Source organism: Balaenoptera ricei, chromosome 3 (assembly GCF_028023285.1).
Source record: "Balaenoptera ricei isolate mBalRic1 chromosome 3, mBalRic1.hap2, whole genome shotgun sequence".
Lineage (NCBI taxonomy): Eukaryota > Metazoa > Chordata > Mammalia > Artiodactyla > Balaenopteridae > Balaenoptera > Balaenoptera ricei.
Genome location: NC_082641.1, coordinates 150,924,138 through 150,950,794, shown reverse-complemented (window position 1 = coordinate 150,950,794; position 26,657 = coordinate 150,924,138). Strand labels below are relative to the sequence as shown.

Here is a 26,657-nt window from a genome sequence, read left to right as displayed (position 1 = left end):
GGGGCCTTCTTTCTACAGGTCTCTGTTGAGTGACCAGAAGCCTCTGTCTTCTGCGCTGATGGGGTGTCCCCGTGCCCAGGAGACGTTGCCTGTCAGGGTAGGGAGACCTGGGAAGGGAGGGGTGATTGCAGCACCTACCCCTCCTACCCCAAGAAGAAACAAGCCTGGAGAGGGAAAGGAGCTTGCCTGTGGCTGCACATTTCAGCAATCTTTGCATCTTAGAGTCAGACAGACCTGGGTTTATACCCTCGTTCTCTCACCTAGGAACTGAGTGGCTTTGGGGAAGCCCTTTCCCCCATCAAACCTCAGTTTCCCCATCTGTAAAATAGACATAAGTATAACTGCTCACAGGAGTAAGTAAAGGAATGCCTGTAGAATGCTTAGCACTCTAAGGTATGCATTAGGCACTCAGTAATGTCAGCCATCATCTCTATTCTCTTGGGTGGCAGAAGAGGGAGGGACTGGCTTGCTTTTGTCCAGCTTTCTTTGCAGAATCAGCTGTGTTAGTCTGTGTTGGCTGTTTTGCCCTGATTTCTGGGCATCTCAAAGCCACTGAAATGTTTCATTCATATTTCTTCATTCTTCATAAATTCATTCAGTGAACACTTACTATTCACATACCAGGTCCAGGCTCTGATAATGGATGATATGAATGGACTTTTATAAATATTAACTGCTTATTCAATGATAAAGTGATGTCCATCACCTTGGACCCTCAAATGTCAGTGTTGAAAATGACCTTAGAGATGTTAAAAGCTTCATTTTCCAGGTAGGAAAACTGAGGCTCAAAGCAGGAAAGTGGTTCTGACAGCACTGTCACAGAAGGACAGGGGCAGATCTGGGACTATGTCCAGACCTATAGAAGAGGTTTAATTTTATTTAATTTTACTTCCAGGACTGTTGCCAACATTTATTTATTGAGCCCCTTCTGTGTACCCAGTACTCCTGCCGGCCTCAGGAAGGGCCAGGGAAAGGAGGGGACCCAGGCCCCGAGCACCGTGTGGTCTCCAGGGTATGGCTTGAGCATCCCTCAGTTGTCCCCTGCGGATGGTCGGGCTGTGGCAGTGCTGACCCGTCCTGCTACTTGGCCCTCCTGCCTGTGGGCTGTACACGTTAATGTCTAAAACCCTGTGGGTGGTCCAGGCCCTCTCTTCTCTGGGCTGTGACATCCTGGCTCCCGTATCTCTGGGTGAGCGAGCTCACTTGGTGTGTGTGAGCTGACCAGTGGGGCCCAGTGAGGGCTGGAGCAGGGAGACAGAGGGGCCTTTTCTTCCACCACCTGGGGGCTGTGTCTCGAGCTTGTGGCTTCCTTCTTGAGGCACAAGGAAGGGAGGATGGGGTCACTAGGTCTCTTCCATCAGGGAGACAAACAGAGCTGACTTGGCACCCAAATACGTCCCAGTTCAGGTCCTGGCTCTGATACTTACTATTTATGTGACCTTCATCTCTTTGAACCTCAGTTTCCTCGTATGTAAAATGGGAATAAAGTATCACCAAATGCTGACAATAATTGGTAACATTTATCAAGCATTTACTTACTGTGTGCCAGGTAATGTTCTAAGTGCCAGGCATCCATTATCCTGTTTAATCCTCCCAAAAACCCCATGAGGTAGAGGCATTTTTTAGGATACCCACTTCAAATGGTGCGTGTAAGATAATCCATGCAAAGGGGCCTGGCACAGAATAAACTCTCGATTCCTGTTAAATGTCATGGGTGGGGAAACTGAGACTGACCCGGGTTCACTGACCAGGCAACTGCTTACGTCCTGAGGAGGTTGAGGGTGTGGAGTGAGATTATATGGGGGAAGCAGTGCACAGGTGGTGTTTTCTGTGTGTGTTATTTAGAAGGGTGGAAATCAGCTTGGCATGGCACTGTGGGGTCAGGGTTTAGTCCTGAAGAGTCGATCAGGTAGAGAAGAGATTTTAAATTCTGGCTCTCTCAGTCCTAAGGAGTATTGAGCTGATTCTTCATTTGCAATAGCTGCAAAGAAGTTTTTTATAGTAACCAGTCCCAGGGCAACTCAGAGAGGACACTGGCCTGAGAGGGAAGAGAGTACTTCTTGATTTGAGCTGTGCAGGTGCAGTGCTAAATTCCCATGGCTAAAATAGTACAGGAACAGGGTAGGTGCCTAATAAATGCATGAATGAATGAATGGATGAATGATAGGAGGGGTGATGTGGCCTGCCAGGATCATGTAGCAAGACCATGACCCTTATGCTACACCATGACAGCTGCTTAATCTAAACTGATAGGGGATCGAGGTAAACACAGGTTTCCAGTTTCCTTTGGCCTCCAGCCAGAGTGGAAAGCCAGCAGGACTGCAGGCTGTCCCCTGTCGGGCACCCTCTGAACATGTTTATGGGCTGAGGTCTCCAGGGAAACAAAGAGCTCATAAGTACAAAGGCAAAAATATTTACTATCTGGTTCCTTACAGAAAAACTTTGGTGACCCTTGATCTAGAAAATGGAGATTATTACTGTCTTCATCTTATAGAACTGTGTGAGGATTAAATGAGAGACTGTGAATAAAGGGCCTGGGACAGGGCTTGGCACATAGTGTCAGCAGTTTTCTGAGCTGAAAAGCACTTGGGTCATATTTTCAGAGCCCACGGTCTCTTGCCCTGGGAGCCTTCCCCCAGGTACTGGCAACCACTAATCTCCTTTCGGTCTCTATGGATTTGCCTATTCTGGGCATTTCATCCAAATGGAATCGCATAATATGTGGCCTTTTGTGTCTGACTTTTTTCACTTAGCATAATGTTTTCAAGGTTCATTCATATGTATCAGTGCTTCATTCCTTTTTATGACTGAATAATATTCCATTGTATGGATATGCCATATTTTATTTTTCCATTCATCTCTTGATGTATACTTGGGTTGTTTCCATCTTTTAGCTATTGTGAGTAATGCTGCTCTGAACATTGGTATACAGACATCTGTTTGATACTCTGCTTTTAGTTCTTTTGGGTATATACCCAGAAGTGGAATGCCAGTTCATAAGGCAATTCCATTTTTAATTTTTTTAATTCTAGTTTTAATTTTTGAGGAACTGCCGTACTCGCTTCCACAGTGGCCACACCATTGTACATACACAGGGTTCCCATTTCTGTACATCCTTGCCAACACTTGTTATTTTCTGTTTGGTTTTTTTTTTTAAATAGCCAGCCTAATGGATGTAAAGTGATATCTAACTGTGGTTTTGACTTGCATTTCCCTAATTAGTAATGCTGAGCATCTTTTCATGCATTTATTGCCCATTTGTATACCTGTAAATGTCTGTTCAAGTATTTTGCCCAATTTTTTTGTTTGTTATTGAGTTGAAAGAGTTCTTTATATATGCTTGATATTAGTCCCTTATCAGATATATGATTTGCAAGTAGTTTCTCCCATTCTGTGGGTTGCTTTTTCACTCTGTTGATAGTGTCCTTTGATGTCCAAAAGTTATCTAATTTGATGAAGTCCAGTTTATTTATTTTTTGTTGTTGTTGCCTGTGCTTTTGGTGTCATAACCAGGAAATCATGGCTAAATTCAATGTCATGAAGCTTTTCCCCCATTTTTTTCTTCTAAGAGTTTTGTAGTTTTACCTCTTACATTTATGTCTTTGATCCATTTTTAGTAAATTTTCGTACATGGTGTAGGGTAAGGGACCATCCTCATTCTCTTGCATATGGGTAATTCAGTTTTCCCAACAAAATTTGTTGAAAAGACTGTCCTTTTCCCATTGAATTGTCTTGACACCTTTGTTGAAAATCATTTGACTACATATGCAAGGGTTTATTTCTGGGATCTCCTTCCATTGGTCTATATGTTTTTATGCTAGTACCTCACTGTTTTGATTATTGTAGCTTTGTAGTAAGTTTTGAAATCAAGAAATGTGAGACTTCCAACTTGCCATTCTGACAGGTGGGAAGTGATATCTCATTGTGGTTTTGATTTGCATTTCCCTGATGATTAGTGATGTGGTGCATCTTTTCATGTGCTTGTTGGCCATCCATATGTCTTCTTTGGAAAAATGTTTATTCAGATCCTCTGCCCGTTTTTTAATCAGGTTGTTTGGTTTTTTTGTCATTGAGTTGTATGAATTCTTTATATATTTTGAATATTAACCCCTTTTTGGATATATGGTTTGCAAATATCTTCTCCCATTCAGTAGATTGCCTTTTTATTTTGTTGATGGTTTCCTTTGCTGTGCAGATGCTTTATAGTTTGATGTAGTCCCATTTGTTTATTTTTGCTTTTGTTGCCATTACCTTTGGAGTCAGATCAAAAAAATATATTGCTAAGGGCAGTGTCAAGACCAATGTCCACCTGTGTTTTCTCCTACGAGGTTTATGGTTTCTGGTCTAACATTCAAGTCTTTAATCTATTTTGAGTTGATTTTTATGTACGGTGTAAGATAGTGGGTTCAGTTTCATTCTTTTGCATGTAGCTATCTAGTTCTCCCAACACCATTTATTGAAGAGACCATCCTTTCCCCATTGTATATTCTTGCCTCCTTTGTTGGTAGATTAATTGGCCATAATATACATGGGTTCATTTCTGGGCTCTCTATTCTGTTCCACTGATTTGTATGTCTGCTTTTATGCTGATACCAAACTGTTTTGATTAGTATAGCTTTTGTAATATAGTTTGAAATCAGGAAGTATAATGCCTCCAGCTTTGTTCTTTCTCAAGATTGTTTTGGCTATTTGGGATCTTTTGTGGAGTGGATATGTTGTTAATTGTCTTGGATATGTATCTAGGAGGGGAATTGTATGGATCATATTGTAATGCCACGTTTAACATTTTAAACTGTTAACATTTAGACTGTTTTCCAAAGTGCCTGCATCATTTTACTTTCCTGCTGTGGGTGTATGAGGGTTCCTATTTGTCCATATTCCTGTCAACACTTACCATTGTCCATCTTTTTGATTCTAGGCATCCTAGCATGAAGTGCATGAAGTGGTATCTCACTGTGGCTTGGGTTAACCTTTCCCTAATGACCAGTGATAGTGAGCATCTTTTCATGTGCTTATTGGCCATTTCTATATCTTTTTTGGAGAAACATCTATTCAAATCCTTTACCTATTTTTGAATAGGGTTATTTGTCCTTTTATTGTTTTATTTTAAGAATTCTTTATATATTCTGGATACTAGCCTGTTGTCAAATATATGATGTGCAGACATTTTTCCCATTCTGTGGGTTGTTTTTTCACTCTTTTGATAGTGTCCACTGATGCACAGAAGCTTTTAGTGTTGATGAAGTCCGGTGTATCTGTTTTTTCTTTTATTGCTTGTGCTTTTGGTGTCACTTCTACCCACCTGATCTTCATCATGCCCCTTGATACACACACACTCAAAGACCCTCAAATCTTTTTTTTAAAGATGAGAGGGTATTTAAATAATTATATTTATACTTATTTTTAAAAAAAGTACTCATTGAAATACTCCTCTGTTTCAATCTGACCATCTCTAATAAGGCAAATCCCTAAAGCCTCTTTGCCAATACCCAGGGCTTCTCAAACCATCATTTGGTAAAGCCTCACCAGGATGATCTTACATCCTCCCCAAGCCCCTAGCTCCTTGGTTAGAGGCAAGAAGTAAAAGAAACACTGATGATGAAGTTCAGGTTAATTAAGGAACATAAAAGAAATGGTAATTCCGCCAGTTTGTCCCCAAGATTTCTGTACCACCATCTTACATTATGTTTTTGCTAGGCGGAGGAGAGATGTGACTCCAGGGTCTAGACCTCTTGCTCTTTTGCGAATTCCTATAGAGCAGCGGTTCTTAAAGTATAGTCGGGGGGAGAAGCAGCAACATCCCTGGGGCATTTGTTCAAAATACAGATTCTTGGACCCTCCCCCAGACCTACTGAATCAGAAACTCTGGGGTGGGGCCCGATTATCTGTGTTTTATCAAGCTCTCCAGCTCCAGGCTGGGTTAACCACTGTGGCCACAGGTTCTGGGTAATTATAGTCACGATGTGCCTGCACCACTCACCTCTGTCTGCGTCTGCCTCTGCCTGTGGTCTTAGGGCAGGGACCTGTGTGAATCGTCCTGGGTCCCCAGGCTTGTCATAGACTAGGAGCTCAGGTAGTGTTTATTGATCAAATGCTTCTTTCGTGGCCCCCGCTTTGCCTAGCAGTGTGAGCCCTTTGGTAGACTCTCAGTTGATAGTTGTTGATGAGTTAAGCTGATCACAAACCTCCCTTCACCAGATCCTGGGAAAAACCTGGGTCACAAGCTGCTTGCTGCCCTCTCGAGGAAGAGTGATGGATGAGCCTCTGATGGGTTCTAGGAGTCGGTCCTTGGTACTGGGAGCTGTTGGATTTTGGGCTTGGTGAGGGCTTAGAGGCCATCAGCTTTGTACCCAGGAACCCTGGATCCTGAGGAGCCTCCTTTCATCACAGGATGCCCTGGGCATGGTCCTGCTGGGGCCTTCATTGTGGATGGGCACAACCCCATCCCCCTTCAGATGAATAGATGCGTCTATAGCCATGGGTGATTTTAGGCCAGTACTTTCCTTTAAAAAAAAGAATACTTGTAATATAAAATTTTATATTACATATTAGTTGAATAAAATATGGAAAATACATGATAGTACAGAACACCGGTAATCCTTCTGTGGGTATTGATGTATGTTTCTATTCTCTTTTCTAAGCAGGCATATTTAGTAATTTCCTAAGGCATCAAGATGGTTATTTTCTTTTTATTTATTGTTTTTATTGCATTTATTGAGATTATTATTTTATTAATTAAACCTCATGCATTTCTGTAAAAGCCCTGAGAAGTTTATAATATAAGCCCCCTGTGACCCTACCACTGACAAGCTGAAAGGTAAAGTGTTAAGATCCATGTAATGGGACCCAGTGAGAACCATGTCATGAAAGGGACATTTTTTTTTTTTTTTTGGCATCACATAAAAGGCACCAAGACATGAAGCTTTTTAAACCAAAAGGACAAAAAAAAGCAACTTTAAAAAAAAAAGAAGAGGGGACTTCCCTGGTGGCGCAGTGGTTGAGAATCCGCCTGCCAATGCAGGGGACACGGGTTCGAGCCCTGGTCTGGGAAGATCCCACATGCCGCGGAGCAGCTAAGCCCGTGCGCCACAACTACTGAGCCTGCACTCTAGAGCCTGTGCTCCGCAACAAGAGAAGCCACCACAATGAGAAGCCCGCGCACAGCAATGAAGAGTAGCCCCCGCTTGCTGCAACTAGAGAAAGCCTGCGCACAGCAACGAAGACCCAACATAGCCAAAAATAAATAAATAAAAATAAAATAAATAAATAAATTAAAAAAAAAAAAAGAAGAAAAATCAAACTTTATTTTGCCACATGTGAGAGTACAGTTGGGCAGAATTACAAAAAGTTAATTAATGGAACATCACTCTGATTAACTCTGAACAAGGACTGCTGTTTCAAAAAAAAGCTTCACAGTTTGAAGTGTGGGTTACAGCAGTGGTCCCCAACCTTTTTGGCACCAGGGACCAGTTTCGTGGAAGACAATTTTTCCATGGACTGGGGTGGGGGGGGTGGGAAGGTTTCAGGATGATTCAAGCGCATTACATTTTTTGTGCCTTTATTTCTGTTATTATATCAGCTCTACCTCACATCATCAGGCGTTAGATCCCAGGGGTAGGGGACGCCTGTGTTACAGGGCACTCATCTCCTAAAGATAATTCTTCGGGGTCCATATGCAAATTGTGAAGTATTATAGGTTTAATCCTGGCATAGAATGAAAAGTCAGTACATTTATTCATGGGAATAAAACCAAAGCTAAGCTCAGAGCTTCCCAGCAGCCAAGGCATAATAATAATAATAATAAGTAAAAAAATACGGGAAGGGCAAGGGGTCATGGAGCTCTCGAATTGCAGAAGAGGAAGCAAACCAGAATGGCACAATGCTCAAGCTTTCCTAGTGCTGGCGTCGGAGAGGAGGGGTCATGGGGGACCTTGAGTAAGGATGTTGTGTAAGGGACAGTTTCACTGAAAGATGCAGGAACTGCCTGGGTTTGACCACTTCTCATACTGACTTTTGATACTGGTAACGGGTGTGTTGATGAACTGTAGTTCTGGGAAGGCATATTTTTGTAGGAAGCCTAAATAACATGGTCTAAGTGTGACACTTTCTAGTGATTTCCTTTGCTAGATTCGACAAGTGCATATTAGTTGGTGTGGCTTTTGTGTTGGGCATGTCATTGGCTGTCTTGATGATGTTGGAGGGAGAGAAGATTAGTTCCATTTTATAGACGAAGAAATTGAGGCTCAGGGACATGAAGTGGCTTACCCAGGGTCACATAGCTAATTAAGAGGCACTACCACCTTTTTTTTTTTTTTTTAACATCTTTATTGCAGTATAATTGTTTTACAATGGTGTGTTAGTTTCTGCTTTATAACAAAGTGAATCAGTTATACATATACATATGTTCCCATATCTCTTCCCTTTTGCATCTCCCTCCCTCCCACCCTCCCTATCCCACCCCTCTAGGTGGCCACAAAGCACAGAGCTGATCTCCCTGTGCTATGCGGCTGCTTCCCACTAGCTATCTATTTTACGTTTGGTAGTGTATATATGTCCATGCCACTCTCTCACTTTGTCCCAGCTTACCCTTCCCCCTCCCCATATCCTCAAGTCCATTCTCTAGTAGGTCTGTGTCTTTATTCCCGTCTGAGGCACTACCACCTTTTCCTCTTCAGCTGCCCCCTGTTAGAGGAGGGAGTGGCTGAGCCTGTCCTGGGTCTGCTCTGTGTGAGGCTCAGGCTTGTTGCTTTATAAATACCACCTCATCCAATCATTACAGTAGTTCTGGGGGCATCCATAGTATTATCCCATTTTGCAGAGAGGTAGGTCATTGCCAAGGCCGCACAGATAGTAGCGGGTGAAGAGCAGGGGTTCCCAACCTGGATTTGGTGGTGGGACTTCAGGGCGTGCAAGAAGTCAGTGGAATTGCACACAAATATTTGTTTGTATTTGCATTTTTCTGTGTGAGAGGAGAGAGGGTGGCTTTCATGGGGTCTCAAAGGACAACACGAAAACCAAAAAAGCCTGAACCTCTGAGCTCAAGGAAGGAATCATAGGAATAGCTCATACTGACTGAGCCTCACCCGTCGCCCGGCAAGGCCCGGATGACTTTGTCACTCCTGTGGGGTTTGGGTGTGTATCCCACCATCTTACAGGCCACTTAACTAGTAAGTGGCCTTGCTTGGTGACTAAATTTGGCTTCTTTTCCGCCACTGCCTCTTGTAGCTGGGTTTTTTCTAGCAATTAACAGGATTTGGGGTTCTCTTTTGTGGAGCTGAGGATTATTAAAAGGCAGAATGATACACTGAGCTTCGAGAGGTCAATGCCTGTGTCCAGGTCACCCTGACCCCTGGGAACAAGCCTGGTTGGTTGGTGGTTGGTTAAATGAACAGATGAATGAGTGAGTGAGTGGGAGAAAGAAGTACCACTTCCTCGTGTTCTGGGTTGCAGGACATTAATCCATCTCTGATGACTTTTATTTAGGACGACAGTCACCAAAGTGGTAGAGAGGTAGTCTGGGGGAGCTGGGGTCAGGCCTGATGTTCCGATGGCCAGGCAGGACCAGAGTGACCATAGGAGCGTCAGAGGCCAGGTCTTTCCTCCCCGGCAGGAGGTGGTGTGTGAGTGGGTGGGTGCCCCCTTGCGTCGCTCCCTCCCATGGCGAGTAGCCTTGCACAGCGTGTGGCAGGCCTGCCTGCTGTCCTGGGCTGGGAGGGTGGTGCAGTTTTGCTACCCCTGGTCCCAGTATCTCTGGTGTCCCTGGCCCAGCTTAAAGCCCCCTGCTTGACCTCCTTTGGTTTCTTGCCCCCAGGGGTGTCCTTCCCCCTAAATATACTCAGAGCTGGGGCCCAGCTAAGAGGAATAGCATAGCAGCCCCATTTTACAGCTGAGAAAACGGGCTCACACGATTGAAGTGACTTGCCCGAGGTCACAACTAGTGAGCCGTGGGCTTGGGACTTGGGTCCAGCCGTGCATCACCACATCCTCATATTTACATTGCCAGGAAGCCTCTGAAAGGTCGGCCACAAGCTTAGAGGCCTCATTGAAACTTTAAGGCTATTTCTCCGTCCTCTGGCTGGAGAGCTGGCTCTGGCCCAGCTGGGTCATGGCTGAGGTTTTCTTTTCTATTTAGAGCGACGAGCCTTCTTGACCGCCCTGCAGGCACTGTGTCTGCCTCTGCTGAACTTGGTTGGAGGGACTTTACAACAAGCAGGGGCCGGGAGCCCGGAGCTGGAGGAGATGCCGGGAGTGCCTTAAAGTTTGTGTCACTTTCTGCCTTCCCCACCCACCTCTATCCGCACTTTAAAAAACAGAGAAAGCATCTTCTCATATATGATAGGAGCCCAGAGTGGGGCAGGAAGTGTGGCGATGGGAGTGGACCAGAGAGGGAAGGCCTGTGTCAATACCCACGGCACTTTTTACTCTAATTGCCCTTTTCCATCCGCCGCGCTGGGCTGGGAGCCTCTTGAAGGCCTAGATCTGGTGGTTCTCCCAGGCTCCTGCTCATTGTTACTTTGCCTTGTATTTTCTGCAGATCATGATCGAGTTCTGTCCTGGGGGAGCTGTGGACGCCATCATGCTGGGTGAGTTTTTTGCTTTTTGTTTTTTTTCTTGGCGCGGCATGCGGGATCTTAGTTCCCCAAACAGGGATCAAACCTGTGCCCCCTGCAGTGGAAGCGTGGAGTCCTAACCACTGGCCCACCAGGGAAGCCCCCTGAGTGAGTCTTCCTTGGTGCAGTGCAGTGGTGCTGGGGTTGGCGCTGCTTAGGACTGGTGTCCATCACTCCTCGGCCCCAGTAATGCCCGTGGCCTGTTTGAGTACCTCCCCACTCTGTCCCCTTTTGGGAGCAGGGGCTGGGTTACTGGAGAGGATGCAGGACACTTGGAAGACCAACATTTCCCGTTCAAAAAGCCACATGACCTTGAGCAGGTCATTCGCTCCCTCAAGCCCTCGGCATAAGACAGGTGTGGTGCCCCCTTGCCGGACCCCACAGTACTCTTAGGAGGTGAAAATGAGACACCTGAGGGAGGTTCTTTGTAAAGTGGGGATCCCCACCCATTCTATAAGAGCTCAGTGGGGAAATTGTTGTTCCAGGCAAGCTTGAGCAGTAACAAAAAATATATATTAGTAATCACCTCTATTTTTTGAATGGCCACTATATGCCAGAGATTGTGGTAGCTGCTTTCATGTATATTATCCTCATGTATAAAATCAGAAAGAGCATCTCTGTTTTATTGACCAGACTGATGCTTAGAGAGGTTAAGGAGCTCGCCCAGAGTCACACAACAGAGCTGAGATGTGAACCCAGGTCTGGGGGGTGCTGTTCCTAACTGCTGCCCGCCCTGCATTATCCTTTGCTTTTGCCAGCCTGGTGAGCAGTGAGTGAGGAGAGGTTGAGAGTCTTGGGCCCAGAAGGTTGAATAACATGTCCGGGATCCTGGGGCAGTTCGGGAGAGGAGAGGCCCTCAGTATAACATAGCACCATTCAGCCATGTTTTTATTGGGAAGAGGGTGTTTTCCCCCTCAGTTTATCCCAGGAATGTCTCAAATTTATGGCAGCCCTTTCCCATCCTGAGCTATAGAATGCTGGCCTTCCTTGCAAAGCCTCTTGCCACTCCCAGAGTTCCCAGGTGGGTAATGACAGTGGGGAACAGGATACGGGCACTTGTGATATGGCCCTTGGGTGTGCCTTCTCCCAGCAGAGATTGCCTTTGAAGATTTTCATTGTTCTGGGTAGAATCTGACAACATAAAAATGGTGGTCTTGTATGAGTTGAGATGCTCTAGGTTATAAGGGCTATTCAAACTGGTTTAGGGAAAAAAAAGTGGGGGATGTGGGAGGGGGAATTTATTTGCACTAATAACTGAAAAGTTTAAGAGTGTCAGTCTTCAGGCACAGCTTGAGCTAGGGGTTTTAAAAACATTGTTGTAAGAACTTGGTTTCCTTCTCCAACTCTTGGCCCTACTTTCCTCTGTGTTGGCCCCATTCTCATGCTGATTTTCTGTTCTTGGTGACAAGATGGCTGTGGGAGCTCCAGCCATCACATCAGAATTCCAAATAGCAGGATAGAAGAAGGGAGGGTAGGACAGGTCCACAAAAACACATCCCACTGCCACTCTTTTAAGGAGACATCACAGAAGCCCCACATGGCACCTCCATTTTCATCTCACTGGCTAGAAGATAGTAACACATAGCTGTAAGGGAGGCTGACAAATGTGGTCTTCTGGCTGGTTGGCCGTATGTTTGGATATTTAAAAAAGAGGGGAGAATGGGAACCAACTAGCAGCCTACCTCTCCCAGTTTGCCGCTTAGCTGAATGAAACCTGGGGGAGGATATCAGAGAGGGAAGAGGCATTGATGAGTCCCAGGTCCTTGAGCTCATTCACAGCTGGGACATCACCCCAGGCTATTGCTCAGCCAGCAGGCAAACTCACCTTGGGCTCTCTGTCTCACTTCTCCTGGCGGAACTGACTGCTCCAGCCCCAAGTGGTTTGCTCCTTTTTGGTGGCAGCAGTTAAAGGAAAAGTACCATCACCATTTTAGAAATCAAGGTGGGAGAAGAGAAGCTGGGACAAGGAGAGCCAGGTTCTGGCTGCAGCTCTGTGGTCAGGGGTTGACTGTCCCGCAGATGCCTGCCCTGCTCAGAGGGCTTTTCTGCCCTAGGTTGCCTCCCATCGCCTTGCAGAGTTGTGCAAAGTGATGAGCCTGGGCTTGGGGTCCAGGCTTCCTGAGGTCCATCCCAGGTTCCTTGGCTTGGTAGCTGTGGGGTGCTGGGCTGTCTCCTTTACGGCATGGGAAGAACATGCACGTGGCACATCACCACATGGCCATCTTAGTTTGTTCTGATCCTGTTGGCCACGCCTTGTTAGCTGCTAAACATTTTGGCTCTCAGCCCTCCTGAAGAACAGTAGGGTGAGGGGCAGGTCTGGATGTGATTTCAAAGGGGACTTAGACTCATTTGCAATGTTGCAACTTCTTTTATTAAGAAGAAAGGATTCATGTATTGCTGTGTAATCAAAAATTCATCTTAAAAATTTATCATACTGTGTGATTCCAATTATGTGCCTTTCTAGAAAAAGATGAAACTATAGGGACAGGAATCAAATTAGTCATTGCTTTGGGGCTGGAATGGGGGTGAAAGGGGCACAGGGGAATTTTGGGAAGTGATGGAAATATGTATTCTATTAATAAATTGTGGTGCTGTTTTTGTGACTACATACATTTGCCAAAGTTCATAGAACTCTATACCCAAAAAAGGTGAATATTACTGTATGTAAATTATATCTCAATAAACTGGACTTTAAAAATGTGTCTTATCTATCTACCTCACTGGATTATTGTAAAGATTAAATGAAATAATGTACCCAAATCCTTATCCCTGTGCCTAGTGCATTGTAAAGGCTCCAAAAATGGTGGCGTTGAGATCATGATCATCACATCATCACTTTGATTTTTCCTGTTTCATTTATGTAAGTAAATCAGACATGAGCCAGACTCATTTTTGACATTTAAAAAATTTGCTGCAGATAATCTGACATAATCTCAGGACCAACGTAACAGCGATCACCTTTTATTGACTATACTCCATGCTGAGAAGTTAACATGCTTTATCGCTGGAGCCCTGCCTACATCTACCATCATACTCCCATTTTACAGACCAGGAAATGAAGATGCAGGGAGATAGAGCGACTTGCCAGAAACCACATAGCCAGTAAGAGGCAGCGCTGGGTTCAGGCGCAGTCTGTGTGGCCCTGAGGTCCCCTCAGGCTCTGAGCCTAGACCCCTGCTGGGGGAGGCGCAGGGGTTAAGGATGAGCAGTTGGGAAGGGGAGCAGTTGTGGACCCAGAGAGAGGGACCTCTGGTCCGGGAGCCCTGCTTTGGGGCCGGGCTTCCCAGGACAGTGCAGTTGGCGCCTCCACCCTGGCCCTGGCCCTGGGAAGTCAGAAGGGAGAGTGCTTCTCCAGCCAGAGGGAGGCCTCAGTGCAGTGCTCTGGCCCACCCGCCTGGGAGCCTGCAGCCTGAAGGCCCAGCAGGCAGGGCTGTGAGGCTCACCTCAGCACAGGGCGCTTGGGCGGCAGCAAAAACTCAACAATCACGGTGACCAGCGGGGCAGAGAGCGGGGCATGTCGTCCTTGACTCTTCTCGCACCCCTCCTCCCCACTGCACCCACCTGGTCCCACACTCTGTCATTCCCCCCTCCCCGACCCAGGTCAGGAATCCTTCCTCTTCAAAGCGTTGGCCACCTTCTAGCTCTCCTGGACCACGGTGTGGCCCCCAGCCAAGCCCCCTGCCCGCTCTTGTTCCCTGCAAGCTCTTCACTCGCTGCACCAGGAGGAATTTTTTAAACGCAAAACTCAGGTTGTATCTCTGTCCCGCTCAGAGCCTCTCCCAGACTGCCCATTGCATTCCAAAGAAAATGCAGCCTCCATAGCTCCTGCCAACCTCCGACCTCCACTTAACTTTCTCCGCCAGCCAAGCGGGGTCCTTTGCACATGCTGTGGAATACTCTTCTTTGCGATCCTCACCTGCTCAGAAAAGAAGGCCCTACCGTCTCTCAGTGGACGCTGGGTTGTATATAGTGGGTGTGTGTGTGTCTGTGTGTGCGTGTGCGCGCGCATGCACGACCCCAACTAGCACACAAGAGGCTTTTGGTGACGGCCCCTCACCTTCCCCATCTCTGGCACCACCACCACCGGCCAGTTAACATTTTTCAACACCGGCTCATGTCACCTCCAGGCCTTTGCTTCGGCTGGTTCTTTGACCTGGAATGCCCTGCCCCACTTTTCTCCTCTCAAACACCTGTTCTTCCTTCAAGACACAGCTCGAATGCCCTTTCCTCTGGGGAGCTTCCCGATTCCCCAGGCAGAAGGGATTGCTGCCTGTCCTGCCCTCCCATGCCCCCCAACCCCACAGTGTTCCAAAAGTTGCTTGTCATTTCCATGCTCTTCTCTGTGTCCCCACACCCAGCACGGAGCCTGACACTCAGTGCCCGCTCACAGAACGGGTCTCTGCCCCTCAGAAAGGTTGTGTTTGCAAACCTGAGCTCTGAAGCCAGGCTGGCTGTTTTTAATCTCAGATCTGTGACTCCCTACTGTGTGACCTTGAGCAAGTGACTTGACCTCTCTGAGCCTCAGTTTCCTAACCTGTGAAATGGTGGAACAATTGTGCCTGCTCCATAGGGTTACTGTGAGGACGAAGCAGGTACCATGTGAAGTGCTTAGAAGTGAACCTGGTATACAGTAAGTGCTCAACCACATTGGCGGCTTATGTATTTCTTGTACCTGGCAGGGGCCTGACATGGAGTTGCCTGCATTGAGCACTTGCTGAGTTAACAAGTTCTCTCTGTTTCCAGAGCTGGACAGAGGCCTCACTGAGCCCCAGATTCAGGTGGTTTGCCGCCAGATGCTGGAAGCCCTCACCTTCCTGCACGGCAAGAAGGTCATCCACCGGGATCTGAAAGCTGGCAACGTGCTGATGACGCTTGAGGGAGACATCAGGCTGGGTAAGGGGTGTCTGTGGGCGAGGCGGGAAAGCAGGGCCCTGCGCCACCTGCCTGGGGTGTCGGCCTGGCCTCTGCGGGCAGGAGGGACCGAGTGTGGGTCTGCACTCCCACGGGATGTCGAGGTCCTCCCCGGTCTTCCCCGGGCCGCAGGGCCACAGTTCCCATCGTGCCTGCATCTAATCCAGCGTTCTCAACCGAGGGTGATTTTTGTCCCCTGGGGACAGTGGCAATGTCTGGAGTCATCTTTGGTTGTCACAACTAAAGGTTGGGGGAGACCACTGACATCTGGCGGGTAGAGAGAGGGGTGCTCAGCACCCTACAGTGTACAGGACAGCCCCTTGCTACCAAGAGTGATCATGCCCATAGGCCAGCAGCGCTGCAAGGAGGCACTGGCCCAACCTCTTTTGCTCTTGCTTCTGATAGGCAGAATTTGAGAGATAGTGATGGACGGAAAGACCACCCTCATCCATTCCCAGACAGAAAATAGAACATCAGGGGCATATAGTGAAACCTTACTATTTTTTTTTATGTCTCCTCTCTGTTTTTTTCTTTTCAATTGTGGTAAAATATACATAACAAAATTTATCATCTTAACTCTTTGTAAGTGTACAGTTCAGTGACATCAAGCACATTTGAATTGCTATGCAACCATCAATCACCACCATCCATCTCCAGAACCTTTTCATCTTCCCAAACTGAAACTGTGTACCCATTAAACAGCATCTCCCCATCCCCTCTGCCCCCAGCTCCTGGCAACCACCATTCTCTCTCTCTCTTTTTTTAAATTTATTTTTATTTTATTTTTGGCTGCATCAGGTCTCAGTTGCAGTGCACGGGCTCTTTGTTGCAGCACGCCGCGGGCTTCTCTCTAGTTGTGGCGTGCGGGTTCCGGAGCACGTGGGCTCTGTAGTTTGCGGCATGCAGGCTCTCTAGTTGAGGCGCACGAGCTCAGTAGTTGTAGGCGCGCGGGCTTAGTTGCCCCTCGGCATGTGGGATCTAAGTCCCCTCCCCAGGGATCTAACCCACGTGCCCTGCATTGTAAGGCGGATTATTTACCACTGGACCACCAGGGAAGTCCCCAACCACCATTCTCTTTAATGTCTCTATGAATTTGACTACTCTAGGAATCTCATATAAATGCAATAATTTGTGTTTTTGTGCCTATTTCACTTAGCATAATGTCCTCAAGTTTCGTCCATGTTGTAGCATGTGTCAGAATTTCTTTATATTTTTAATAAGTTTTTTTTTTTTTTAATTTATTTTTGACTGCGTTGGGTCTTCGCTGCTGCGCACGGGCTCTTCTCCAGTCATGGCGAGCAGGGGCCACTCCCCGTTGCTGTGCGCGGGCCTCCCACCGCGGCGGCCTCTCCCGCCGCAGAGCATGGGCTCCAGGCACGTGGGCTTCAGCAGTTGCGGCCCGCAGGCTCAGCAGTTGCGGCCCGCGGGCTCCACAGTGCGCAGGCCCAGTAGTTGTGGCGCACGGACTCCAGAGCGCAGGCTCAGCAGTTGTGGCGCACGGGCTTAGCCGCTCCGCGGCATGTGGGATCTTCCCGGACCAGGGCTCAAACCCGTGTCCCCTGCATTGGCAGGCGGATTCTTAACCACTGCGCCACCAGGGAAGCCCTAATGAGTTTTTTTAACCAAAATAACGCATACATGTGTCCTCTACTCCTACCATCTCCTTTCCCTGTCCCTCCCCACAAGACAATCACTTTTAACTCTTCTCATATTTACCCCTGCATAAATGCAGGGGTAAATATGAGAAGAGTTAAAAGTGATAATAAAAATAAAAATAAAAAAATAAAATATAAAAAAAAAAGATAATAAAAATAACGCATATGTATCGGGTTTATGAAGCACCCTCTAGATGCCAGCCATCAGACAAGGCACTTTCTAGATGTCATCTGATTTAGTCAGCACTCCTGAGGACACTTGGGGGAGGGGAGGCGACTATGCCCATCACAGGTGAGGACGCTGAGGCCCGCAATGGAATGAGATGCCCGGGATGAGTCCATGAGGGGGGAGAAGCAGCAGGGTTTGTTTGGACTTGGGTCTCCCTGACTCTAGCTGCCAGTGGACTGGCTCTGTCACAGGTGGAGGGAGGTGGTCAGGGAAGGTCCAGGTCAGGGAGAGTCTGGGGACAGAAGAGTCTTATGTGCTCTGGGGAATTCAAGGCAAACCTTCGGCTCAGCCTTCAAGAACATATCAAATGTATACCTATATCCCCTTCCTCTTGGACCTCCCTCCCACCCACCCCCCCCATCCCACCCATCTAGGTCATCACAGAGTACTGAGCCGAGCTTCCTATGCTTTATGGCATGTTCCCGCTAGCTACCTGTTTTAAGCTTGGTAATGTATAGATGTCAATCCTAATCTCCCAATTTGTCCCACCCTCCTCTTCGCCGCCGTGTCCACATGCCCGTTCTCTACGTCTGTGTCTCTATTCCTGCCCTGCAAATAGGTTCATCTGTACCGTTTTTCTAGGTTCCACAGATACGTGTTAATTGTACAGCAGAAACTAACACAACATTGTAAAGCATTTATACGCCAATAAAAATTTTTTTTAATTGAAGAAAATATGCAAAATACTAAAAAAAGTAAAATAAATAAAATAAAGTAAATACATACTGTAATATCTAAAAAAAAGAACATATCAAATGGAGGAGACAGGACACAGACAGCCTGGGTCAGGAGCAGCCTGAGGGGCTGTCAGCACAGGGAAACCCGGGAAGCCCCGGGTGGAGACAGGGATGGAGGGAGGGCCCCAGCAGTCTCGGGCTACGATGTGCCCAGTGAGGGTCTCCTTTCCCTGCTGACTTCCTCCACACACCCCTTCAATCGGGAGGGCGCTGGCGTGCCGAGCTGACCCCAGAACCCCACTCGGAACCCAGCAGAAGCAGATGGGGGCATCAGCTTTCCAAATGACTTGGCAGATGCAGTTGAGAAAACCAGGAAGCCAATTAAGGAGGAAGAAAAGTTCAGGGAGAGCGCAATTACCGCTGGGCCCTGGGAGCCGTGGTGTGGATGCCTGCTGAGGCCTGATATTCTGCTTTGGAAAATCCTCCTTCCCCCTGGGGCTTGGAATCTGCCTGGTGAAGCAGTGGAGGAGGCCTGGGAGACGAGGTAGCAGTCTGTCTGCCTCTCCCTAGGTCCCTGGGACCATCTGGGGCCCCTGGAGGGGCATTATGCAACTCAGGGCTGCATAAGAGAATTGCTCAGCAGATCTTTCTCCCAAGCAGAGCTGTCACCTCGTCAGAGACAGTTTGTGTTTCTCGATGGAGTGGGAATAAATGGGAAGCAGCAGGATGAGCTGAGCAAAGCGTCGGCCCTAGACACAGACAAGCCTGGTTCAGATCCTGGCTCTGCCACTTCCGAGATGGACAAACACATTTAACCATTCAGGCCTCAGTCTTTTCATCTGTGCAGTGGGTGTAACAACAGAACCTCCTCACAGGGTTGTGACCAATGGGCTGACATACAAAGTACTGTCACAGGGAGGCTCAGGGTTCTGTCCCTCTCTGCTGCTAGGCATTTTGCTTCTTCCTTCTGTTAAATGTTTACTTCTGTCTAGGATTTCAAACTTCCTCTGAGATTCATTTGATAGTTGCCAAGCAGAGCACACGTTCTAGCTCTTGGTGGCTGTGAAGCAGTTCTTCATGGCCGGTGGGAATCCATTTGTGCAGAGGGGGAAAGGAAGAGTGTCTGCCACCAGAGACAGTTCAGATATAAAGTGGGGTGGGGTCTCTGAGGTCCAAGGATCTGTGCTCTTGTCCTGGACCTGCCTTTGGCCTTGGATGAGTCACCTAACCCTTTTGAACCTTACTTTCCTCAAACAGAGTGGGGTAGTAGTTCTTACCTCATGGAATTGGTATGATGATTTAATGAGACAATATATGCAAGGCATCTGTAGGTGCCCAGCCCATCAGAGAGGCCTGGCAAAGGTTGAGTTTCTTTCCTGGGCTGAGGAATGTCTCACAGTAGCTGTCGTGAGGAGGAATGTTCTTCATTCTCCAAAGAACCTGTGTTCCTCTCCCCAGAGATGCTTCTCTGAAGGTGGGAGGTGAATTTCACAACTTTTGGGGTCTTTCAAGTTCCGAGAAGAGGTCTGAACTGGCCTAAAAATCAAGGTGCCTAACACAGAGCCTGGCACATAGTAGGTGCTCAGTAAATAGTAGTGTCCAGCATTGCCATTACTTTATCAGTCCAAGTTACTACAGGATCTCTACTTCCCAAAGGCCCCCTGATATTCAGGAGGCCTGGCAGGTAGGCCTGGCAGGAACCAGTCACCTGCCTCTCACCCCCACTTGGACCCTAACCCAGAATTCCTGTTTGCTGCTGCCAGCAGGCTGGGGTCTTGGTTCTTTCATTGTGGCTGCCAGGCACTGAGCCAGTGTTTGGTATGTAACTCATTGAATCCTCACAGACAACTGATAACATTTTACAGAGGAAGGATTTGGCACCTAGAGAGGTTAATTAACTTACCCAAAGTCACACAGCTAGTAAGAGGAACAACTGGGGTTTAGACCAGTGCATCTGGTTTCAGAGCCCATGTGCTTAACCACTACCCTCCTTAGACTCTTTTGGTGGCAAGTGATAAAAACTGGTCTCATGCGACTTAAGGCAGACAGGAGGATGTGTGTATATGGTGTATGGAACCGTGCTGGGGAAGATATGCAGCTGGACATGGAGTTAGTTGGACCCTGGAAAACAATGCTGCCAGGACTGTCTCTGGTTTCTGCCTTTGTGTGCATGTTGGTTAGGCTCTCAGTCCAACCCCTCACACACAGCTTCTGGCTGGGTTTAATTTTACTTTTCCCAGCATCACTTCCTGCAGGATGAACTGAACCTCATCATTTCAAGTCTCAGAGTCAATAATCCCAGTGAAGAGCTCTGATTGGCCCAGCGTGGCTCGGGTGCAGATCGCTGGACCAATCAAGGAGGCCCAGTAAGGAGGGCTTCTCTGATTGGCCCAGCTTGTAGTCAGTCTCTGAGAATGGAGGCGGGATCATGTAGCAGTATGGAAGTCCCCCTCGCCCTCCTGAAACAGTGGGGTTGGGGGTGGGCAAGATGGTTTTCTAGAAGGAGAAAAGATTTGGACTTGCCAGAAAAACAAATTGCTGTCCACCGTAGGCTGGCACAGCCTGCTGGAGTAATAGAGACCCAGAAGAGGGAGTGAGTGAGGCAGAAATGGATGGAAAGCAAGAACAAAGCACTGAATTTGCAACTGAGGTTGAGAGAGAGAGAAAATACCAGAAAAATGCAGGGTTATGGGGGAGAAGAGAGAGTTGATGAAGGCAGTGGGGTAGGAGGCCGAAGATGGAGGGGAATGAATGGGAAAGCAAAGCCCTCATTAGTGGTCATGTGTACCTGGTTGCCTAAAAAACAAAAGAAAATAAAAATAGAAACAGAAAAATAGAGCAGATCTTTCAGTCTCACAGTTGGTTGCATAATATGACCCCCATTTAATAGATGAGGAAACTGAGGCTCAGAAACAGGAAGTAGTTTGTCTCAGATCACAGTAGACTCTTCTCACTTCCCTGCCTGGTACTGTTCCCATGATGCTCCTGGGAAGGCAGATGTCCTGATAATTCAGAGAGGTCACTTGGGTGACTGGTGGAAGCCTCCCTCTTTTGAGCCCAGGCATGCCTCCGGCTGCTCTAAGGAAGGAAACCCCTGGGATTCCAGGGCTGGGGATGGGAGCCTTTGATTCTCCCATCACCACCCCAGTTTCAGCAGGTCCCAAACCCTCTAGAGAGGGTTCACTTTTCTGTCTGCACCATGAGGGTTGTGGCTAGTGTTTGCCCACAGGGCCACTGCTGGCTGGATGGGACACTTTTGCCGTGTAAGGAGATGCAGTGTCCCTGGCTCTTTCTCACTAAATGGCAGCAGTACTGTCTTTTGTTGTGGTAACCTGACTGACCCCATTCATTTCCAAATACTTCCTGGGGCACATGGCACGATCCCTGATTGAGGCCCACCTGGAAGCTTCTCAGACACCTAGAATTCGAGTGTAAGCCCTGACCAAGCTAGATTGTGGACTCCCCTGGTGTGGGGTGGAGGGTCCAGGAGAGGAGGACAGTTGGGCAGTGGTTTGCCTTTAATTGGCATTGTCTGGGGAAAAGCTCCTCTTATCTTGGATTCTTTTGGTTGCCTTCGGTTAAGGGGACAGATGAAAGATTCTCTTATATATCTTCATACATTCTAAGTTCACTGCGTGCGTGTGTGTGTGTGTGTGTGTGTGTGTGTGTGTGTATAATACGTAATGCATTTTACACTGTTATATAATTTTCTGATTATAAAAGTAATATGTGCTATTTATACATGTATAGAAAAATATGTACAATGGTATTCATTGCAACAGTATTAGTAACAGCAAGAAATCAGAAATGATCCAATTTATTCCAGTAGAGAATTACTTAAATAAGTTATGGTACTGTCATACAATGGAATCTTCTTCAGCTATTGAAAATTAAGTTGTAGAAAATGTGTAGTCTCTTGTAAAGATGTATATACATACTGTGAAGGGGGGAAAAACAAGTTGCAGAATAGTATGTTTAATCTGATTTCATTGTTAAAAGTAGCAAATACCTGAAAATGATCTATACATATAATTTTAATATATTTTTATTTACATATATGATTTTTATTTTTATAAATAAATCTGGAGCTCTATGCAGCAAACTCTTAAGTGTTTATCTCTGCCAGGATTATGGAGACTTTTTATTCTGTAAATATTTGAATTTTTGATAAGCAGTATTACCTTGGTAATAAGAAAATAAATATATGAATGAGTATATAGGTAGATATAGTCGTATAGACAGTTAGGAATAAGACCCACAAGGAAGGAAATTAAAGTCTCTTCTAATCTTGCCAAGATGCACTACTTCCTTCCTGTCTTTTTTCTGAGCTCAGAAAGACCAGAGAGTGGTAGAGCACAGGCTTAGCGTCACATTTGTCCTTAGATCTGGGTGACCATCTGCAAGTTACTTAATCTCTCTAAACTTCCTTGTCCTCATCTGTAAGATGGGGATAATACTTTTCCCTACCCCAAAGGGTCATAGATATAAATGACATACATAGGAATATATATGCTGATGAGATGCAAAATGACATACAGAGGAAGGTAAATGATACGCATAAGCCTCTTTGTGTAGTGCTGCACACCTTATAAGTTCTCAGTAAATATTAGTTTTTATTAGATTAACATGTATTTTTTTAAAAAATTTGGATCATAGTATATATATATATATTTTTTTTCCAGTCAGCTTTTTAAAAAAATTGAATAATATCAGATAATTCCCCATATCCTTAAATATTCCTCGGAAACATGGTTATTTAATGTTTTTCTTTCATTCCATCATGTGCACAAACCATAATTGACCTATGAAATCCCCAGAGTTGGATATTTAGGCATCTCGTGAGGTTTCTCACATTATCCTCTAACAAGCGTAGTGATGGGCATGCTTGTTCATGGGTCTGCAAGTCTCTGTCTGTAATCACACCTTTAAGAGGGAGTCTTGGAATTAGGACTGTTGGGTGTGTGCAGCGTGTCGGGTGGTGTTGATACCTGTGGCCAGTGTGCCGTTCACGCTGGGTGCGCCAGTTCACACCCCCCAGTGGAGTGTGAAGTTCTTTCACCACATCCTGGCCCCCACTGAGCTTTACTTTAAAAAAGAAAAAACAAAAACAAAACCCCACAACCCTCACCCCAAACTTCGCCATATGCATCTCAGCTTTTCAAACCTGCTTTTCATAAAAGCGATGCGTACTCTCCGTCATAAACATTTTAAAGAATAAAAGGTGTATTCAGTAAAAAATGTAAGGCCCCTTCAGCATACTGCCCCCAGCAAAATCCCACTTCCGGGGAGGTGGTCACAATTAAGTTTGATGTGCAGCCTTTCAGACTCTTTTCGATGTTGGTGGACGTCTTTGTGTGCATGCAGTGTGCGTGGGTCATTCTTTTAAGATACAACTGGAATTCCTACTGTTCATTCCACACAGTGCGTCGGTCTGTCAGCACCATGGTGGGGGCAGCGTGTTATGGACGCACGTCCAAGTTAGTAGGTACAAAGGCAAATTCGTTCTTTTTTTTTTTTTTAAATAGAAATCCATTTTTAATTTATTTATTTTATTTGTTTATTTTTGGCTGTGTTGGGTCTCCGCTGCCGCACGTGGGCCCCCTCCAGCTGCGGCGAGTAGAGGCCACTCCTTGCTGCGGTGCGCGGGCCTCCCACTGCAGTGGCCTCTCCTGTTGCAGAGCACGGGCTCCAGGCACGTGGGCTCAGTAGTTGTGGCTCACGGGCTCCAGAGCGCAGGCTCAGTAATTGTGGCTCACGGGCTCAGCCGCCCCGCGGCATGTGGGACCTTCCCGGACCAGGGCTCGAACCCGCGTCCCCTGCATTGGCAGGCGGACTCCCAACCACTGCGCCACCAGGGAAGCCCAAATTCGTTCTTTTTTAAGGGCTGCATGTTATCTTATGGTCCGCGTGAGCCCAAATTTACTGAACTATCTGCCAACCAGGCTCCAGCAGCAGCTTAGGTTTTTTTCTAATTTTTCACTCTTTTGAATAATGCTTTCAGAAGCTTCCATGTATATTTGAAATCTGTTTGGGGGGGATTTATTTCCAGAAATAGAATTGTTATCAAACATGTTTCTTAAAACCCAGTTTTGCCATTTTTTTTTCCGTCCGTTCATTTATTCTGTTGTTCATTTGATAGCCCTGTTGAGTGTTTCATGTGGCACATGTGGTGCTGGGATACTGCTGTGGACAAAGCAGAAATGGCCCCTTTCCATATGGAAATGATAATTTATGGAGTCCTCACCTGCCTGCTGCTTTGTCTCTGATTCTTGTTTTAAAATAGGAAAAGGGAAGGGAGGAGTGTTTTCAACAGAAGAGACTGCCTGTTGAAAATCCCAGACTGCCTTTGAGTTGTCCCAGAGCAGCCATCCACCTATCGGAGGATACGGCTTATAAACTCCCTTCAGGGAGCAAACGGCTGTGGCCACCGCTGCCCAGGGACAGTGTGAGGGTTCTGGGCTGCAGGGAGGGGCCGCCCCACCCTCCTGGCTGGTCCCCAGAAGGGGAAGTAGCAGCCACCCAAAAAGCTGGCAGGCGCTTGCATCAGGGAGGGCCCTGGGGACCAACTGTGTGTCATTTTGAAAGTCGGTGGTTTCTGCTTTTCCTCTCCCTTCTCCGGAAGGGACCAGTGGGCGCTGTGGTATGGGAGTGGCCAGCTCCAGCCTCCCGCCTGGAAGCCTCACCCTGGGTCTGAGAGGCAGTCAGTCTCCTGCAAAGATGTGGTGGAATGGCGTGCCAGCCGTTGTTGGTATTTACAGGATAGCCAGGCCCACGTGGGGCCCAGGCGGACCCAGCAGGAAGGAGGTGAGCCTGGGTCCCCATTCTTACCCAGGAGCCCAGTGATGGGGTGACGACTTGCCCAGGCCACAGGGTGGTCAGCAGCAGAGCTGGCTTCTCACCTGGGTTTCCTGGTTTTTGCATCTCACCCTGCAGCAGTAGCTGCTCCCACCCTGGAAGGCGACAGCCCCCCAACCCCCATAGCCAGACGGTCCCGTGAGCACTGTCATCAGCTGATGGAGTAGCTGTTGTCCGGTTAGCACTGACTGGGGCTCAGAGACCAGCTTTCCTGACCATTCCCAGGAAGGGGTCTCAGTACAGCCTCGTCCTTTTCCCGACCTAAGGATCTCGAGGGTGCCAGTTCAAGTACCCATGGAATATTCACCATCATGACAGAGCATTTACCAAGAGCCGGGCTTGGAGCTGCTTGCTTTATGCGGCATTTAATTCTCACTGCAACCCTACAAAGTAGTTCTACAGTCTCACCATCCCCATGTCACTGGCGGGGAAACTGAGGGTCAGAGATTTGGTAACTATCCTGGCCCCTGCCTATTTCCCCACTTATCCAAGTCCACCCCCTTCCAGCCATGCTGCCCTGCCCCTCCTCGGCCCTCCAGCCAGCTTGCTTCCTCTGCCTGGAAATAGTTTCCCCTAGACCTTGACCTCCTGTCTAAAATAGCCGCCCATCCATCCAGAACTCTCTGTCCCTTTGCCCTGCCTTATCCCTGCATGGCCCTTCTCATTACCAGGAATCATGTGGTGTGGAGAACCTGTTTCCACCACCAGGATAACAAGCCAATGAGGGTGAGGGTTTTGGTTCATCTCTGTGCCTAGAACAGTGCCTGGCCCGTGAGGGATGTTCAGTTAGTGCTTGTTGAATGAATGAATAGCCTGGTGGCACTTATCTGGACTTCCTCCAGGTCCTCCCTTCCCTGCTCTCTTGAGGTCACATCCCCCGACTGTAGACCCTCCCAGCCCCGCAGCCCTAACTTTCCATCACTTTACATGGTTGTGAGTTGGTGCTTGTCTGATTGCTGTCTGCCTCCACAACTAAGCTTTGAGCTGCCCGAGGGCAAGGACTTCATTTGCTTTTTCCCCACTGTATTCTCTGCCCTGGGCCTGTGTGTGGTTCCAGATGGTACCTGAATGAATAGATGAATGAACCTGGTGAAATAGAAGGGGCAAGACTGGAACCCACCTCTCTAGTGTTCAGGCCCGTCTCTCAGCATTATGCTCCCTCCTGGTTTGAAATTGTGAGTCTGATTAAAGCACCTGATCGTGGCTTCCAGACCCAGGCGGAGGCTCCCGGGGGGGTGGCCAGCAGTTATATAACAATTTTGCAGTTTCTCGAAGCCAGGCTTCAGACTGAACATCGACAGTTCTCTCAAGGTGTTGCTTCCTCCTGAGTTTAGTTTTTAATGAAGATGAAACTTGGCCCCTGAAGGCCGGAGCACTGGAGAAAATAAATTCCTCTTCGTGGCGCTGGGCTCTTCCCTTAGCAGCGGGTGTGTGAAGCAAGACCGGTGGTGGTGGATGTGTGTGTAAAGAGAAATTATATTTATTTATTTTCTGTTAGTCCTGAAAGTCATACGCGTTTCTCACAGCAAACTTCGGGAATTCAGAAAATAGAAGAAACCTCGTCTAGTCTTACCACCCACAGGCAACCATTTAAGCAGGCTGGTACATTTCCTCCAATAATGCAAAATATATTTTTGCCCTTTTGTGGGGGAGGGAGTGGGGCATAATTCTGACCATATAATATACATCCTCCCCCTTTCCCATTTAATCTATATAAATA

At 47.2% G+C, this 26,657-nt stretch overlaps 1 protein-coding gene across 2 annotated transcripts in view; it reads left to right on the top strand.

The window, feature by feature from the left end:
- STK10 (serine/threonine kinase 10) overlaps positions 1–26,657 on the top strand; it is a 120,435-nt gene that overhangs the window by 40,933 nt on the left and 52,845 nt on the right. For both annotated transcript variants that reach the window (XM_059917677.1, XM_059917678.1), the window contains exons 3-4: positions 10,535–10,583; positions 15,354–15,503. In XM_059917677.1, the coding sequence (XP_059773660.1) occupies positions 10,535–10,583; positions 15,354–15,503 (199 nt within the window). The remainder of the gene's footprint in view (positions 1–10,534; positions 10,584–15,353; positions 15,504–26,657) is intronic.